This window comes from Apis florea, unplaced genomic scaffold (genome assembly GCF_048593485.1).
Source record: "Apis florea isolate Af1SG1 unplaced genomic scaffold, ASM4859348v1 contig_1615_pilon, whole genome shotgun sequence".
Taxonomy (NCBI): domain Eukaryota; kingdom Metazoa; phylum Arthropoda; class Insecta; order Hymenoptera; family Apidae; genus Apis; species Apis florea.
The window spans coordinates 483,366-503,121 of NW_028256416.1; the positions used below are offsets into that span (position 1 = coordinate 483,366).

The following is a 19,756-nucleotide window of genomic DNA, read 5'->3' on the forward strand; positions in this document are numbered from 1 at the left end:
CATTGCCTGCCAAATGGGAGTTGTTCTAGCTTAGCTCGTAATCGTAGCCACTTCTACGAGGGTGTAGCTTCGCTCGTTCCACGTGGCCACTTTTCACCGGCTATTTGTTAGAGTTTTAACGAAAACAAAAGAGGAAGAAAGAGAATAACGATTTTATTTATTTTTTTATTCATTTTTTATTCGTTTTATAAGAGAATAAAAGTAGGCTTTGATTTTAGCGTTAAATTTTGAACAATTACAATCCTCTAACTACTAACTCTTACTTGTCTATTTAGTGTTTTCTTAATTTCTTGAATAATTCATAAATTCGCAAGCTAGAACAATTCATAGAGGAGTTTAATTTAATCATAATTCGATCTTAAAATAAAATTAATAATATTAATATTGATTTGTTTGCAGCCAAAGATTATACCCCCATCGGAGTCAAGTTTAGAGCGGATCCTCAAGTACATTGATCGTCTTCAGAAAGCGGATTCGCCTCTAGACAAATTGGAAAATCTTCTAGCAGCGATTTCAGCGATTTTCAACTCCGTAAGTCGCATTGCAATCTCTTATCGTGTAACAAAGCTTTCTTATTCGAGATAAAGGGAGATTTAAACGTTATTAATTATAATAATTTTCCAGGTGAAGCACGCAAATTCTGGCAGACACGTAACGCTGGGCGCAGACGATCTTCTTCCCCTTTTAGTTTGGGTATTGGTTCGTGGCAAGGTTGTGGACGCTGAGGTGGAAGCTGAGTACATGTGGGGTTTGCTTCATCCCTCTCTTCTCACTGGTGAAGGGGGATATTATTTGACGACCTTGTCCAGCGCGGTTCACGTTTTGAAGACGTTCAAGTCCAGCCAGGGAACGATGTCCACTTTAAATGTAAGTGATTTTGCCGATGTTGCCCTCTGAAACGTTACAATAAATTTCAATAATTATTTATTATGCGAATTATTATGCAAAGTGTAGAGAAAGTTTTTGTTATTATATATTTTTTTGTAAACAATTATTATTCGGATTTATCAGGGTTGTGGAACACCAGACTGTTCATCCGTACTACGAATTTTAGTACCAGATGAACTGCATGGATCCCTGAACACCAGAACGCTACCTGTACGGCCAAATATGAACACAAGAGAGATTTGTCGCATTCTTGCACATAAAATCAGATGCACCAATCCTCAGGACTATGGATTGTTCAAATTGGTCCAAGGGGAAGGTGAGAATTCATTTTATCGGAATTATTGCAACAATTTTTACAATTTAAAAGAGATAATTTACAAGAGATTTTTTTTTATTTTATTATAACACATTTATTACAAATTCCTTAATATTTTTTGGAATGGATATGTAAAATTTCATTTCACAATATTAAATGTTTTATTCATTTTCAAATTATCTATTGAATAAAGGCACGACGTGCAATTAATGTAAAAAAGATTAGAAAATTAACACATTAACTAGAGATTTATCAAATTAGTAACTAACTACAAAAGCTGTAGAATTAAATAATTAGAAAAAAGCTTTAATTCGACTACCAGTATTTACTAACCTGTGTCATTCTATACATAAAAACACATTGAAGAAATACTATATATTATTTCATTGTTTTGTGTTATAGAAACCTTACTCGGCGACCACGAGTGTCCACAAGAGCTCTCTCACTGCCTTTTCGCTTACAAGCGGATTGACGCAAAGATAGCCTGGCCGAAAACCAGTTCTTAATAATAAGCCTTGCGAACAGAAGGCTACTTAGGGGAAACGATATCGATTTCGTGGTGACAAGGCGTAATAAATTTGAAGCACCTCAAGTCTTTAATTGTCATTATTAATTTCGTACTAGCACCGTGTTTTCTTTCAATTGTTTCATTCTTTACATCTTTACACGTTTTGAATGGAGTATCGAATTTTTCAATCTCGAGCACAAAATCTAACTTTTAAAACGTATACTGCCAGATATAGCTAGCTTTCGACTGATCATCAATGTAAAAGAAATTGAAAGCGATCAAGATTTAATTTAAGAAAAAAGAGCGAAATGAATCACGATAACGTAGATCTATACTCTTATTATGTATTCGATATTTAAATTATTGTAATTGTCATTATTATATTGGTTATTTCTTAATGTTAAAAAAGTACTGCCCATTTATATGATTAATTTCAGAAAACAGCTGCGACGATCCAAAGATATTCTAAATTATGTGCTAGAGCTAGAGAGAGTGATTAAAGTGCAATCTAGTAGTGCAATGTCTAGCTGGACAAACGATCTCAAAGAATGATTTTATTGAATGCAGCTGAAAAATCCAATCGAAAAGGCAGAATGCGATCGAACGATCAATATTCAATTCGCATTTAATTTACTCGCGAACAGGTGCTAGAGAATCGAATCGGAGCTTTAGCTTCGCGCAATTCGGTTCGTTTGTTAAAAACTGAACACGAGATCGAATAAATTTCCGCCGAACGACCGTTTCTCCTTCGTGAAAAATATAAAAACGAAGAAAAAGAATCGTGTATTACTCAGTATTCGATATTTTGCGAAACTCTACGATAACGAAGTTACTAATTATTAAGTCTCGTTAGTAAAATAGGATTCGAATCGAAGGAGTTATTGAAAATTTCTCACATTAGAAAAGAAAAAAGACAAAATTTTTAATCTTTTACTCAACACACAAAATAAATTATAAGTATTCTTCCACTTCGAAACCTACTTTACAAGAGGATATTGTACGTTTTTTATGAATGGGATGAAATCTCTAAAATAGAACAACCAAATGTCTCTCTCATGTTTTTAAATTTTATTCCAGATAATATTACGAAATTAAGTTATAGATGTAGTTATTATTATATTTTAATATTTTAATTTTTAATTGTTTTTATCCAATATAATTCTTATATTTTATAATTTCACTCTGTTTCCTAATATTTTATTATAAATAAATAATTATAAATATAAATAATTTTTTAACAATTTTATCTTGAATAAATTATTTATATATATATCAAAAAAAAAAGAGACATCTGGATGGTCTCTGTTAGGGATGATTCAAGCCTAAAGTGTAATCGAATAAAAATCATAGGGAATCATTTTCCCCTCTTGATACAAATTTATTATTAGACTTAGAAGCACGGAAAGCTAGTTTAGATTCTATTTTAAGTACTTTCTTGACGAGACGTTGGCGGATTATACAAGCAATTTATACTTTAAGCGGACGTCGCATATTTATTGGGAAGTTGTACACAATATTTTACTATCATCATTCATCGGATATTTTCTTTTTTTTTTGTCGCGCGAGCGCGTGTCGCTTCTTCCTTTTTTCGAAATCTGCCAGGCTGATTTGCTTACCTAATATTATTATTATTATTATTATTATTATTATTATTATAAAAGGCTGTGGAACTAATTAATCTCACTTCAGAAATGAGTAATAAAATAATGACCAGAGTTCGATCATGTTTGTTTCCGGGGCTTGTATGGGAGATGAAGGGGAACGGGGGGGAGGGGAGGGGGGGGGGATAAGTCGTGGAGCAAATATTTTACTACTGAAACTCTCGTACAAATCAGCCTTGCAATTGTTATTATTATCTTAATAAGAAAATAAGAACAAAAAAAAAAAAAAAAAAACGAAAAAAAGGTGAAAAATAACACGATGTGTAGCCCTCGATGATACGTGTAATGATAATAATTATTAGCGATTTATAAATGTACATTTCTCCTTTATATATGTCGTACCTAATTTATTACGAAGCGAATTTTTAATACCCGTGTAACGTCGTAATTAATAATCCCCTTCAGCATTGAACGTGCTTTTCGATTTCCCCCGAATTCAATTGATTACGATTAATCGTAACGTTAATGCTTCTAATATGCTAGTCAAGCCGATACAAATCAGAAGTTCGTAAAAGAATACCGTTTCTCTCTCTCTCTCTCTATTCTCTCTCTCTCTCTCTCTATTTTCTCTCTCTCTCTCTCTCTATTTGTCCCCTTTCGTGAATGTAATATCTCACGTGATAGTTTCCACTTTTGAAAAAGAAAAAAAAAAAATATCATTGATTATCAATTATGCTCATCTTTATTACCGATTATTATTAATATTGTAACGTGTAACACTATGCTCAATAAAAACTTTTCTATAATTTGAACAAGTGGATGGAATAATGCTAATGTGGTCTAATGAATAATTACGTAATAAAATTTCATATGGTATTTATACTTTTTTTTTTTTTTTTTTTTTTTTTTTTTTACAGTAATTGAATAACTCTACGATTAAGAAAGAACAAAATAGATTTTTTTATTCAGAATAATTATACGATTGATTTAATAAAAAGTTAACGATATGTGTCGTATTTGCATTAAAATGTTTCATTTTGATATTATAAAAGCGCGTACTCGTGTCGTCTGACAATTAACATGTCCGAACAAAATATTATCGATAAGCACAAGCTGTCGATATTTATAACTACGTTTTAACGTTATAAATAACTTATCCAATCCTATCAGCTTATGGTGTTGAGAACGAGATAATTGTACTTACTATATATGATTTTTAGGCTTGAATTTTTGCTAAAAATTATAAAAAGCGATATTATGGTATTAAATATAGGATAAAAAGTTTGTACAAAAGCATAAAAAGTTGACAAAAAAAAAATTTTTAAAATCAAAAGAGTTTAAAGTGGGAAACTAAAAAATACAAAATCAAAGAAAAACAAACTAAAATTTATTAGCAACGAAATTTTAATAAAATTCTAAAAACACGATTACAACATTGCTTAAAAATGCATATTTTTGAAATATTCTTTGCAATAAAAAATATTTGCATGCTTTCCACGCGAAGGAGGCAGATGAACAAAAGGGAATTACAAGTGGAAATATTTATTATAAATCAAAACTTACATATTATTTAAATAACAGTACTTGCACCTGAGAGCTACAATACCTTAAATAGTTTAGACAGAAAAAAGCAACTACTTTAAACGATAAGTAAATATTAAAAATCTTATTTCTAGTATTTCTGTTTCACGTATATTTCTTGATTATAAAGTAGATCATTTATCAACTGTGTTTTATATTTAATGTCACTTAGGATAAAAAGGATAAATTTTCTCAAAGTAAAAATAAAAAAAGAAAATACTAAAACCTTCTTTATACTACAAAATTACTAAAATATCTAATAAATAATAAAAGTATAAGATAAGTAATTAAAAGTTACGCATATTTCTTTTGTCACTTTCTCAAAGATACATATGCATTAAAAATAAATCTCCAATAAAATTTACCGAACAAATGTTTAAAATTTTTTTACCAAACATCACAATACAAATTGATTAAAAAATTCATATATTCATACTTCGCTATTAATATAATTATTTCTTGTTCAAAAGTTAAAGTAAAAATTAAAAGTGATATAGACGTATATACATATACACATATATAGTGCAAATTTATAAAGAATCTTAATTTAATTGCACATTGATTGCACTTAAAAGTTTCATTAAAATTCATTGATTGGTCGATACGATTGTAGAAATATTACTTTTTGAATGCGCTACATAATGCTAATTAAAATATAGAAAAGCAAGAAAAGAATTTTTCTCTCTGTTAGAGACAATTATAAAAAGAAAATATATAAAATATAAAGCTGAATAAAAACTACTAATTCTAGGCCTTCAAGCTCTCAGGCGCAGAATATGATAGCGTATATCAATAAATGCATGTTTTTTCAGGATAATGAGAGCACACATGAAAATCAAATAAAAACATGTACTATGAAAATGAAGAAAATTAACGCTAGAGGGGAAAAATGATTACTTAAAAAACGACTAAGAATCATCATAGATGGACGCAAAACTAAATACCGAGATTGTATCCGTAAGTCTGCTAATAAAAAGTGAAACCTAGCCTCGCGATCGGGAATTGCACGTAAATCGAAAACGAATCATCATCATCGCTACGACTGTAAATGATTAATATACACCGGTATTTCGAGGTGCAATCTTAAATCTTTTGAACTAGGCCAGTCCAATAGAACTCACGTTACATATATTTTTGCTCGCTTAAGCGAATTTTTTTTTTTTTTTCTATTTCAAAAGATTTTTTTTTTTTTTTTCTTTTTTTCCTAATTATTCAACATATACATGTGAATATTTAGTTTAGTTATTATTATATTTAGTTTAAGAATATTGAACAAGCAAGCAGCAGCCATTGTAAAAAGTTTTTTTTTTTTCTTCTTCATTTTGTTTGTTCGTTATTCTAATACAACAAGTATTATATAATAATCGGTCAGAATTCTGCAAGATTATTTCATTCGTTGTTATCAAGCAATAATGGAAGTAAAAGATTACTCTCGCTACTTTCTGTCATAATATTTCTAAACACAATTATAATTACTTTCCATCGACAATTGTACCATGGAAGCAATTATAATTACAACATTAATTAATTATTAATTGTTATTGCAACAGTGGTATTCCATGCTTGTATTCAACGAGTGGTTAGAGCAAATATCACCATGGTAACTGAATGTATCAGACAGTATAACAATATTATGTTCGAAACAAAAACGTGAGATCTTTAACTTGAACAAGGATAAAATGTACCAAGGACTCGACTAATTCAAACGATCATCATTCTGCGTCGTCGTAACTGTTCAAACGATCAAATAATTTCGGACTCAGTTTTTAATTCACAGCCGGTTACAATATGATTCTTGGCTTTTGAATGCATACGATGTTTAAAGCGGAATATACAAATTTGTCAAAAGACGAATTCTCGTTTTGCGCGCTTTAATAAAACAGGCTACAGAGAAAAAGAAAAGAATGAAATTTTTCTTTCTTTCTCTTCAAAATAATTTAAATAATAATTACGATCTTATAATACAATATATGTATAATAATCATCATGCTTGCACTGATCATCAGTATATACTGCTGTATCGTCGTTTAAACAACGAATCGAACGCAGAGAGAATAAATTAAATATTTGCGAATACGTTAATATATAAGTACTTAAATGTACAATTATAAATAGGGCAGAGAAATCGACGTGGCCGGAAAGATAAATCTTTTCCAATATAATTGTTTATACGTTATTCTCCGCATAAATAAATTCCGAGAGACAAAAATGAAAGGGAAAGCGCAGTTTCTCCCCCTTCTAGCTTGTTTTACACTCTTTTTAATATGACGATGAATATACTCGCATTATTCTAATGTGCACGGTGTAATGTGTGTCTCTCTGTGTATGATGTGTAGGAAATACATTCAATAATGCTAAGCGACATACAAATGTTCCTTCTATGTTTAAATGTGAATCCTTTTTTTCATCCGATTCTTATCGAACTTTGATAAAGAGAAGCTAGAACTCGTGGAATGATTACACATTGTCACGTTACTCCGATCATAATGGGTATAACGACCCAACGAAAAGGATATGTATATGACGACCTGATTAGATGCATGTAGATGCAAATATGGATTCATAGCATATGTACTATACAATGCGAAGAAAGAATCGAATACATGACGGTTTTTTTTTTTTTCTTTTTAGGTCAATATAATCGTTTGCAGCGATGAATATCCTCTGCTCTTCTGTTGAAAAGTCTAGAAACGCAAAAAAAAAAAAAAAAAAGGAAAAAAAAACGATTGGCTTGAATAGGATTTTTGATTCAGATACATTCTCGAAGCAATTCGCCTTATACTCTGTGTCTCTTTTCCTTGCTTGCTATTTCAAAAACAGTCAGTCGCTAGCATGTCTTAAATCGTCACCGTATTGAAAACGTCAGCAACATGAAGTAGTTGTTTCTTTATACGATGCGTCTTATTAATCGAGAAAAGCAGCTGGAATGTGCTGTTATACGTAAAACGATTCGGATAAAATGGACATCGAACAATGTTTCAACTAAACAATGCAGAGCCCTTGTGTTATCCTGCCTGTGGTATCGTTTCGCGTATAGCTCTCTTACGTAGTATCCCTTACTGTGCACGAACATAATACTTCCGGTCCTGAAACATAAGAGAATAAAAGCTTTTCTAGAGTGATTTGAAGAAAATCTCAAGAATCTCGTGCCTTCAATGCAATTTATTTATTTTTTTTTCTATCGATAATGAAATCTGACAATGGAATTTAAATTGGAATTGAAATTAAAATTAAGAAAATTTTCAAATGATCGCTATTGACCGATTGATAAACTAATTTCCTATTAAAGACACAAGATCTGTATGAAATTCTGATGAAAATATTTCAAAAGCTGAAAAAAAAAAAAGAATGATATTAATTCATGTGTATTATGGCAAGCAAAACTCGATATTAAGTATCAAAAAATAATATTTCTTTTTCACAGTAATTAATTACTGCTCGCACAAAGGGTGATTCCAAGTATATATACACAAGCCAAATGTTACAACTTCCCATGCTATCTACAGGTTTTACATAATAGGAGCAGTAATTAATCTTCTCGACACGGAACAATGATTCTCAATCGTTATCTAAAAGAAAAAAAAAAAAAAAAAAAAAAAAGTCATATAATATTTAAGAAACAAAGAAAAAGGGTAGTGAGTTGAACGATGGTATACATTGGTGATTGATAATGAATACAAAAAGAAATTAATAATGATAATGAACTTGTCAGTGCATCGACACAAAACATTAAAGAGTGAAAAATAAATAAAAAAAAAGGGGGGGTGGGGGGAGAAATTAAAAATTGTTCTACAAAATCTACGAATACGCACCTTCTACAAAGACCCGGTTTCTAGTTTCGTCCCGGTATTTTGTTGTCCAGACGAAATCGTACTCCAGAGTGACATCCTGTTATCTAAGTCCCGGCCCGCAGAGTACTCAAATCAAAGCGAAACAAAACGACAACGCAGATATCGAAAAAACGAATGGTAACAACGGTGGTTAAGAACACAAATGGCGTGCGAGGAAAATTAATAATGCAAACCTGTTATATACGCATTCTCGATACAGAAAGATTTCTACGCATTATTTGGTTATAAATAACAAATAACAGAAAGGAACACAGACACGTGATGTATGGCAAGGAAATCCCATGGTATACGGTATACATCGATGAATCGAGTAACAACCAGGAAATCATGTTCAGTTAAAAAATAATTTATTCGTTCGTTATTCATTAAAATCTCAAGGCACTACTTATATACTTGAATAATCCAGCTTTCATAATAATTGATCATCAAATTTAGAAACATTGTACCATATAATCGAATAATAATATTATTATCGAATAGGATATTTTCTTTACTTATTTATCTTTATTTCTATCTAGATTGGAAAAATCTAAAACGCAGTATAAGACGAAGAAAAAATAGGATACAAGGTGGCCCGAATGAATAAAGTCTTTTTCTTTTTTTTGCATGTTCTTGAGATCTACTTTTTAAAATATATTCGTTTGTTCAAATAAATAAGGATCGTTTAGAACATACGTGTAAATATGTAAATATGTATACATAACATAACAAATTGCACGAAATTGTATTCGTAACAAATGCATAATACTCTTCGGAAAAATGGTACAAAAAATTTCGAGTCACCTCGTATCAAGTTAAAAATAAAATAGGATATAATCAAATGTAATCCTAATCCAGATGAAATGTTTTGCTTTCTTAAAAAAAAAAGAGAGAAAAGGAATAAAATCAAACTCGAGTTAATTACATAAAATGAAAGAATGAATGATTCGAGTCATTTAAGATGCGAAAATATACTAAAACAAATCGTAAAAACAACCTATTACAGAAAATAATTCTTCGTGTGTGTCAAACTGTAAATCGTTAGATTAATTATTAATCTTCTCTGCACATTCATTGTAAAATTGTTACCTTTGCAAATCTATACTGAACTATATAGTTAAGCAAAAGCCGCTGCTAGAATTGACTACATGTAATTTGTGTGCGTGGTTTCACGGTGTTCTGGCTTATGGGAAAAATAGCTCGAGCGTATAAAAATGTTACTTTTATTATTGTTCTACTTCTGCCAAGAATAACACGTGAAACGATCGATTCGTATAATTTCATTATGAAAATAATTCTTGTCTCTGGAAGCTTGTTATTTTTAATCTAATAGCTTTCTATACGATTGTGTATAATACAAGCGTAGAAAAGTTTCGAACAATTAATAATAGATAAATAATGCAATGCGATAATAAAACAAATGCTTTATAGAAAGCACCTATCCATCAAATTTGAATTAATTCACTTTTTTAAAAAAAATTCGGAATTCGAATATCGAAGTTTCCTCGAAATTTTATATAAAAACAAGAATTCGGCGAAAAAAGATCGAGAGAAATTAATGAAAGAAAGGGTACCATTATCACAGTTTAAGTGGAAATAATTTGAAAAAGATTGTCTACTTTTTCTACGCGATATTTTCCTAAAAAAAAAAAAAAAAAAAAAAGATAATAAATGGAAATAGCAACAAACAGTTATCTAAATCCTTATATATCAATAAAAAGTAATAATAGAATGTGCAATTATTATGATGTGTTTTCATCATTGTTAAGGGATATCTGGCTGAGAAAAAATAGTATATCAAATGCCCAAAAATTTGCCGAAGGTCTGTGTACCTACCTACGTTCAAAAAATTATAAATTCCTATAAATGCTTGCATTTAAGAAGAATCATTCAAGACAGTTTGTAAAAGATCGCGAATTCCTCAACCGTATTTTGATCGTACCATTGTGGAATTTAAGAACAAATACCTAAATGTAACTTCTCCCAAACAATTTTACGCATTTTTTAAAATTATCGTGCGACCGGGCATTAATCGAACAGGCAATACTACAAACGAAGAATATCCTACGTGGAAGAATGAATCCCGAAAGCTTGAAAGATCTTGTTTTTAAAACCGGGTTTGTTAGGACTAGCGTCGTTGTGGCCAGACTGTCCTTCATGTAGCGCCCTTTGTACCAGCGGCAGCGAGCCCTGTGATTGTGTGTTGTGTCGCCAATTCATCATAACGGGCCGGATAACGAAAAAAGAACAAAAAGAAAGAAGAAAAGGATAGTAGACGGACTAATCGTGTGCTACAACATGCAGTGCAACTAAAATATTTTTTTCTTATATCCGACACAACTTACCTCGTCGTGTTGCTCGTGTTCGCTATTGGCTAAACTGGATCGCGAGCCGCGTCTCGTCGATCCCTTCTCTTCTCCTAAAAGCTGCGCAACTTTTCCTTGCTTCACGAACTCCAATGTCTGCTTCAAATTAGATGAAACAATTTAAGTAACAAATGCCTATAATTTCCTTGATTAAAATAAATTTGTACGATAGAGATTTCCATTTAATAATTTAATAATATCAGGGAATGCAACATATTCGATTAATTGGCATTTATATCAGTGAAAATTTTTTCTTACATTTTTTCATTACATTCTACTTCTACATTTTTTTCAATTTCCTTTACTGTGCTATTTATACTATTACCTATACAGTAAAAGAGAATATTCATATTTATATCATATGATGAATAATTATTGAACTTACCTCTTTTCGTGACCTAAGAGCACAATCTTCTAATGTTTCTGCAGCCTCGTATTTTCCTTGTCTTCGATATAATGCACCAAGATTTTTTAGGGTAGTTGTGACTGTAGGAGAATCCACTTTAGCAGCTTTATGCCAACCTCCGTATTCTCCATACGGAGTATTCTCTTTATTTCTATGCTTATTTTCTTCTCTTTCTTCCGCAACCTGAAACAAAAAGTGTTTCATATCGCAAATATTTATACCTTGCACATCATTTTCAAAATTTAAAAAGCATTCTTACCTGCCAAATTGGTTTGTTATCACCGGCAATAGCACCAAATTCTTTTTCGTGTGCTCTAGTCAATACTTGTTTATACAAAACTTCAGCATCTTTGTATTTTCCTTGCTTCAAGTAACACGATGCCAGATTATTTTTCGTCTTTGCAACATTAGGATCATCCGGTCCCAGTTTACCTTCATAAATTTCTAGCGCTCGCAAGTAATAGCGTTCTACCTCTTCGTATTTACCCTGATTCTGACACAGCAACGCAAGATTATTCAATTGCTTCGCGACATCAGGATGATCACGACCGAGAACCTTCTCTCGAATATCGAGAGCACGTTTGCACAATGGCTCAGCCTCCTTATATTTGCCCCGTTTCCCATATAAAACAGCCAAGTTATTCAACGTAGCAGCGACTGCAGGATGATTTTCACCGAGCGTTTTTTCACGAATAGCCAAGGCATCGTTCAACAAATTCGCCGCTTCTTTATATTTATTTTGATCTCTATATACTAAAGCAAGAATGTTCAACATTGTGGCAACATCAGGATGATCATGACCAGAAGTTTTTTCCAAATCCTCCAATGCTTGCTTGCATAAGGGAACAGCTACTTCATAGCGGCCTTGGCTCGCATACTGTATAACCAAATTGTGCAGCGTACGCAAACGTGCAGGTATCTCGTATCCAGCATTCACTTGTTGTGCAAATTGTGAAGGCGGTGTCGGTGATATTGCTGCAATAATAATGGCGAACATAGAAAAAAGTGGTCCTTATCGAGACAATTTAAGTCTGTGTGAAAGGAAATCTTACTAAAACATTCTTCAATAATAATGACTTGAAATTTATCATAAATTTTTATGATAATATAAATTTTTAGAATTTTTATCAAAATTTTTTGGTTGAAATATATTTAAATCTAAAGAGAAAGAAAACAGTTTCAGTAAAATCTCTTTTATTATTCACACAGACTTAAGAAAAAATTCAAGCATCCATAAAAGATGCTTGTTAATAAAGAAAGAAAGTGAACGTACACTTACTATTTCGGTCGTCCGCATCATCATCGGGGAATAGATCAACCACAGGATCATCTGGCGGTCTGTCTTTAGCATTTTCATCATCCGCGGAAGGATCAGGATCGTACTGTTTCATGCTTTCCATAAAATCTAAATGTTTCTTTTGTTCTTCCAACTGGACTAGCTAGTGAAGTGATTGAATATTTCAATTTCTCAAATTATTTCCTTATGATAAATTCTATTACGATAAATTTTATATAATTTTATTACTTACTGCTTGTTCACTGGCTTGCAATTTTTGCTGTGTACCAGCCAATTCATCTCTTAACCAGGCATTTTCTTGGCACAACCTTCTTACTTGTGTTCTAAGCTTTTGTTTCTCAGCCTCTACCATTTGTAAGTGATTTGCAAGAGCCATCATAACTTGTGCCTCTCCAAGGCCTAATTCTATCATCTCGATATTCTTTGATAATAAACTAGCTTTGTCTCTTGCGACTGGCGCATCTTGGGTCTGCAAGGCTTGAAGAAGTCCTCCATGTTCTACACGGAGAGCTTCCAGACCCTGGGCCACAATTCTGGCACCAGCCATAATTTCTTCCTGCGTCATGGCCGTCATTCTACCAATATTTTCTATTTTTTTGCTAAAAATTAAGAAAAGAACAATTATAACAGAAATTCGATTCATATAAAAACACCATAATAATATTTTCTTATTTTAAATAATTATTTTAAATAATTATTAAATAATTCAATTCGTATTAACGTATTGTTTTTTAATCAAAAGATATAAAATTGAATGTAAAATTTTTATAATAATTTATATTAACTATTAATTATAATATAATTCTCACAATGATAATAAGTAATGATAATAAGGCTGCATTTTGTGCAGATTTCTGTAGTCGTAACTAAGCAGAAAGCATAAGGAAAAAGGTAAAACAGAGGTAAGCGGTATTTAGAACGACTTGCTTTACGCGCCAATAATTAACTGCAATCAAAAATAGGCATCGCGAAGTATTTCAGTCGAAGCAAGCAGAACGTATCCGGCATTCGTACATAAGAAGAACATTTTCGAACCTAAACCAATTAGAATGAACTTTGTTTTTATATAAATATACAATCTTGATGATCCAATCGTTGAATATAACTATCTACAAGCTTTTGGAATATTCCAATACCAATTATCATAAAATTAATTCGAATAAAAACTTACCCCATGTCAGGGCCACGTTAAATCCACAGAAATCAATGGTTTAGTATATATGCGCAGGCGCAATTGCAGCGGCGCTTTTTGTATGCGACACGACGCACCAAATAAAAGTCAATTTCCAAGACAGAAGAGCTAGTAAAACTTTTACGTGTCGCAAAGATGATTAACTTTGCTCGTAAGAAGGATCAACTAACGACACGAAACACAAAAATCATTCGAGACAAACTCGTTTTAATGGAAAACTTACCCCATGTCACGACCGCGTTAAAACCCAAGCGAAATCAATCGCTCAGTAATACTGCGCAAGCGCAAACACCATGGCGTGTTCTTTTATGCGACAGAACGTATATAGGTATACAGAAGAAGATGGTAAAATTTCGAGAGAAAAGAGCAAAAATTCCCGACGCCGTGCGCAATCGATAAAAACGACCGGAAGTATAGATACATGAAAAGATACAGGGATGTAGCCAGGTCAAGATTTCAAAGTTCTACACCTGTAAACCTTGACCTCGTGTAATCTTCTTTCTAAACAAGCCTTGACCTTACAATATCGAAATACTGCATAGTTTTAACAAACTGATTTGAACAAGATTTTATACTTTCATGTTTGACATTAATTAACAGAACTGATTTTTCCAAAGGTTATAACTTAACAGGATAATAAACACACAGAGAGAAGATACCAACACCTTTATAAATTAAATTTTTGACACAGCAATGAAGAATAATGACAAGAAAAGTAAGAAAGTTTCGCATCAACTTGGATTGATTTCTTATTAAAATTAACATTAATATAGAATATTATTATCGCGTGAAAATAAATATTGTATTAATAAACAATGGAAAGAGTCACATATAATAAAATTTTTTATATCAATGTTTTCCTTCATCAATATATTCCGACATCTAAGCATATTTCAATTTAGAGGAAGAAATTGTTTTCATTAATTTGTAAATCTAACCGAAATTTTCTTCGATGCCATACATCCAATTATATTAATGAAAAAATTAAAAAAAAAAAAAAAAAAAAAAAAAAAATTAAAAAAGAAAAAATTTATATATGAAGTTTCTAATGAAAGTATATAGCAATTAGAGCTTGGTATGTTTACGTAAAAAGATAGCAACGTAGGAATATTTAATCGAATAATGTTAAAAAAAAAAGAAAATTGAACAAATAGATAATGATCAAAATGAATTGTATAAAGATTTGTAAGTAGGAGAACTACTCACATTCTATAAGCGTTCAGCGTTTTTGACATATCTGTTCTACCCATCGGTAATGTTGGATTCTGTTGAACCTACCTAATCCGTGTACAAAAAAAATTTAACTTTCTACTATATCGATCTGTTTTTCGTTTCTTCGCGAACAGTCGGGACCGTATTGTCACTTTCAGTCAATCGAATTTGTCGTAAAAAAGTCATTTATTCCGTTTTCAACAGTACAAAAATAGAATCTGTACAATATACATATATATACACTACAGTGTCCCGCAATGTAATTTCTAAAGGGGGCACCTCGCGGAATCGCGTTTAATTCTTTACTGAGGACTAAGGTTTGGCTTCGCACCCTTTGCACAAAAGACCGACACAACGGGGGCGGAAGAGGGTGGAAAGATTGCGCATGCGCTTCGATTTCATGGGTGTTCCTATAGTTGCACAAAATACATGCAAGAATACCGGTATATCTATGTGAAATATACACAAGAAAATAAATGATACGTTACTACATTAAGAAAAGCTTTATGCTTAGTGTCGTTACGGTCTCATACTATGCAAATAAACGTCAGTCGGTCAGTAGGAATAACCGGAGGGTGCGTAAGGGTACGATGAATGAAGCTCCTAAGAGAAGGGTGTCACGCGTATGACACTTAACACTTTAAGAAGACGCGTATCTTTTATAATTTCTTCCACATGAACTTTCTACAAAATAGAATACGTATATATAAAAATTCTAAAAACTAACAGAATTAATGTTTGAATTTAAATTAAATCTTTCTTATTTCTCTCTTTATAACTTTTTTTTAAAATTAATAATTTTAAAATAAACCGAAAAATAGAGAAAACAATTAATGAAATACCAATTTGCAACATATGCTGATATAGAAAAATAACGATAGTTATTTTTAAATTAATTAATTACAGTGAAAATCAGTATGTTTTAGAAGTTATACCAGACGGTAAAGAATATAAGTACATAGAGTGCCAGTTTTCGCTATCTTTTTCGCTTCAAGGAGAACAAAGACAGACGATAACCGATGACTCACAGCATGACGACAGAACATTACAAGTGCTGTACCATGTGCACGCATTCGTAGAAAAGTTTACTACATGCAACCATGTCTATTTAACACAACATTGCTTTCACAAATTTAATTGGACTAACCTGTAAAGAATATGCTAACGTTATTAAATGTTTCCAAAATCTCCTCCGTTTTATCGAAACGAGTTTCTTTTAATTATATTTATTATGCATTTGTTTATTAAAAATTTTTTTTTATAAAATCTTCATCTACGTGAATAAAGATATAAAAATATATTATATATAATAAAATAAAAAATATTTACAAAAGTAATAATATCAAAATTGATTATATAATCTTCGTAAATAATATCTTATGTATTTATGACGCATATAAATCGATAACGTTGAGAAAAGCACGTGCATGAGTATTTGACATAAAACAAGGTAAACAATACATATGTCATAGTTTAAGTTTAATATAATTATCTTATATCGTAAAATATATCTTATGTCTTAAAAAAATAAAAACATAGTAATATTATTTAAAAACACGAAACATAAACTTTATAACATTAACAACAAAGTATATTTTTATGATATATTTGCTATTTTATATGAAATTGTAAATTTATAAAGAAAACTCAACGAATAAAATTTTGGATGGAATTTTCGAAAGTATGACAGAAAAAGGTCAATGATAGTATGAATAAATGCAATAAACTTTTCAATCGCAAATGGTTCTGAATACGTGAAACAATTGAAAATCTATATTAGTAAAGAATAACGGCCAAATCATTGATTAAGATTCATATCATGTAACAATTGCATATTCGTTTCAAGTTTGCATATATAATGAATCGTGATGACAATTTATAGAACTTTAGTTAAGAATACGTTATACTAGTTCTTGAAATATTTGAATAAATAATTTAATTATTGTTGTAATTTTTTAGAGGTTAGAAATTTAGGGTTTATAATACAATTGAATATCCATTCATTATTTTTTAAAAAAATTTTTAAAGAATATATAAAATAATTATAAAAATAATTATAAAACACAAAAGGATATTTACAAATAGAAATTATTTAATTAGAAAAATTAATATTTTATTTTAATAATCTTATTTCCATTTATTTGAGAAATTGTTTAGCATTGTTTATCTGCATATATGCATTTATATAATACAATATGCATAACAATATACATAATAGAATATTAACATCATGAAATTCTTCTTAATAAAATAGAATTTTTTTAGCAAATTTTTTTAGAAAATTTAATGAAATGCGCTCCTTTCTAAATGTATTAGAATAGAGGTAATTATCATTCTAATCATCGTCATGGTCACTGGTTTTCTGTCATGGTTTCGCAGAATCTTACGGAAATTAAAATGATTTACTTCCGGCTATAATCACGTATCGAAGGTGTGGCAATTTAAAACTGAACGGACCAATTACTCTCCATTTGTATAAGTACGAAGAAAAAGATGTTTGAAAAGTCACGACAGAGTCGAGAACTTACCTTTGTGAACGGTCCACGCAGGAATTCTTGTCTTTTCAGTGTATCATCCCACTTCTTTAAGGATATTTCGATGTATACGTTGAAAACGAACCTTTAAGAGAATTTACAATAAAAATATACATTTTTACAGGCTTAGCTTGTACAATATTTTATAATTCGTATTTTATAAGTATATAATTTGATAGCAATGATAACGTTGAATCAAACGTTGAAAAAAACGAATTCCACTCACCGGTCTCAGTCACAAATTCACTGTAAAACGATATTTGCAATGCGAAAGATTATTAATCGAAGTTTTGTTTAAAAATTGTTTTCACCGATTAAGAGAAATACGAAAAAAGCGACACTAAATTTTATTTCTACACATTTGATGACAGAATAAGATGGCGTGAATCGTGCAAGTTAATAAAAGTATGATAACCACATATTTCACGATTCGGATACCGAATAAACAAGTATAGAGTATAGTTTACACTCTTGTAATATTAAAGATTTCCGTTAAATTACGTACGAATAAAAAATACGTTCGTTAAAACGAATAAATTGACGACAATATCTCCAGTATGTAAGTCAACCTTCAGTCGATTGTAAAAGCGCGACTGAAGCGACTCTAAGTGATCGCAGCGCCAATCATCGGAATTTTCTAAAATTTAGGCCGATTTCTATGAAATATATCATGTTTTAAAATAAAATATAATATAAACTATCAATATAAAAAAATAGTTAAACATACTATCACAAATGAGATGCAAAATAGATATAACATTCAATACATTTTTTGATCAATATCATGAGAATTTTATTAGGATCTTTTTATTATTTTAATGTTATTCTCAATGTACCAATTCTGCTTAAAATAAGATTACAATATATTTTTAGTAATATTTAAAATTAAATCAAGTTAGTAATAAATGACTGAAATTGAAATTAAATTTCAATAAAAATTATAAAATAAGTAGAAGAAATATTTTATATCATTTTATAAATATATCTTATAAATGTATATAAAATATTGCATTTTATATAAAATTTTTTATTTTTATAAATTAAAACAGTTTAAAAATATATTTAATATATTTATAATAATATCTTTATAAATATGTTTCGTGAAATCATCATCCTTATATAGTTAAAATATAATATCTATATTTTAAAGAATCAGATACATTGTATTAAAAAACGATAGAAATATATTCAATTTGATATTCTATATCTCTAATTAAATATATTACGTGCAAAACAAATATAGATAAAGAGAGGAAATATTACAAAAATATAAAATAAAAATAGAGTAAAAATTATAAAATCAATCAATCAATCAATATCAATTTCATCTCCAGAAATAATAATTAATAGTCACTAATACTGTAGATAAAATAGATAGAATAGCATACATAATGGAAAGAATAACAAATAATAGAAGAATAAGAAATAGCGTAAAAATTGGAAATCTCTACGTGCCATCTCTCGAGTGCTTTTAGAAAAGAATCTTTGAAAAGATGTCTTTTACACTCAAGAGATGACGCTTACGGTTCATTTTTATTTTCTCTCATCTTTCTCTCTTTACTTTTTGTATTTCATTTGTAACACTCCAAGATGACATCACAACTTCACGTTTATTATCTTATCTTCATCCTTCTCCCATTATTTGCCATGCTTAAATAAACTCTATAGTTACTAGCGCATGATCACAAATATGCAAAATATGAAATATTAATTGAATATATTTTCTTTCTTTCAAATATTTTAAATTTATGTTTTCAATAATTAAAACATTCGTAGTTTTTTATCGCTTTAACGACTGTTATATCTGTAAACTATGAATAATATCCGTATAATAATTAATTTATTAAATAATCATAATGTTATAACATCTATTTAAAAATATCTACAATTAAAATTCTAATTCATAACACGTGCAATATTTTTATATAAATCATTGAGGAATCATAGTAAAAGAAAAAAATTAAATAAAATCTGTTATTTGTAATATCCATTTTTTAATTCGAGAAAATAAATAAGTCATGGAAA

General features: G+C 30.1%; 1 protein-coding gene and 1 long non-coding RNA gene across 21 annotated transcripts in view; one reads left to right on the forward strand and one right to left on the reverse strand.

Annotated features, from left to right (window-relative positions):
* The window catches only part of spri (Src homology 2 domain-containing protein sprint), a 118,969-nt gene extending 114,841 nt beyond the window's left edge, over positions 1-4,128 (forward strand). For all 10 annotated transcript variants that reach the window (XM_086904763.1, XM_086904767.1, XM_086904756.1 and 7 more), the window contains 4 exons: positions 400-531; positions 625-867; positions 1,012-1,204; positions 1,607-4,128. In XM_086904763.1, the coding sequence (XP_086760889.1) occupies positions 400-531; positions 625-867; positions 1,012-1,204; positions 1,607-1,710 (672 nt within the window). In that variant the 3' untranslated portion in view covers positions 1,711-4,128. The remainder of the gene's footprint in view (positions 1-399; positions 532-624; positions 868-1,011; positions 1,205-1,606) is intronic.
* Positions 152-18,337, reverse strand: LOC100870053 (kinesin light chain). 11 transcript variants are annotated; one of them, XR_015291141.1, is made up of 10 exons: positions 17,958-18,332; positions 17,726-17,816; positions 16,345-16,470; positions 13,026-13,392; positions 12,770-12,935; positions 11,756-12,471; positions 11,476-11,679; positions 11,070-11,189; positions 10,793-10,914; positions 4,840-7,980 (listed from the first exon to the last, which is right to left on the reverse strand). It is a non-coding gene; the product is annotated as a kinesin light chain (long non-coding RNA). The 11 variants fall into 11 exon arrangements; XR_015291140.1 differs by lacking the exon at positions 16,345-16,470; XR_015291142.1 differs by lacking the exons at positions 4,840-7,980; positions 16,345-16,470; positions 17,726-17,816; positions 17,958-18,332 and adding exons at positions 152-893; positions 15,192-15,513.
* Positions 18,338-19,756: the final 1,419 nt, after the last annotated feature.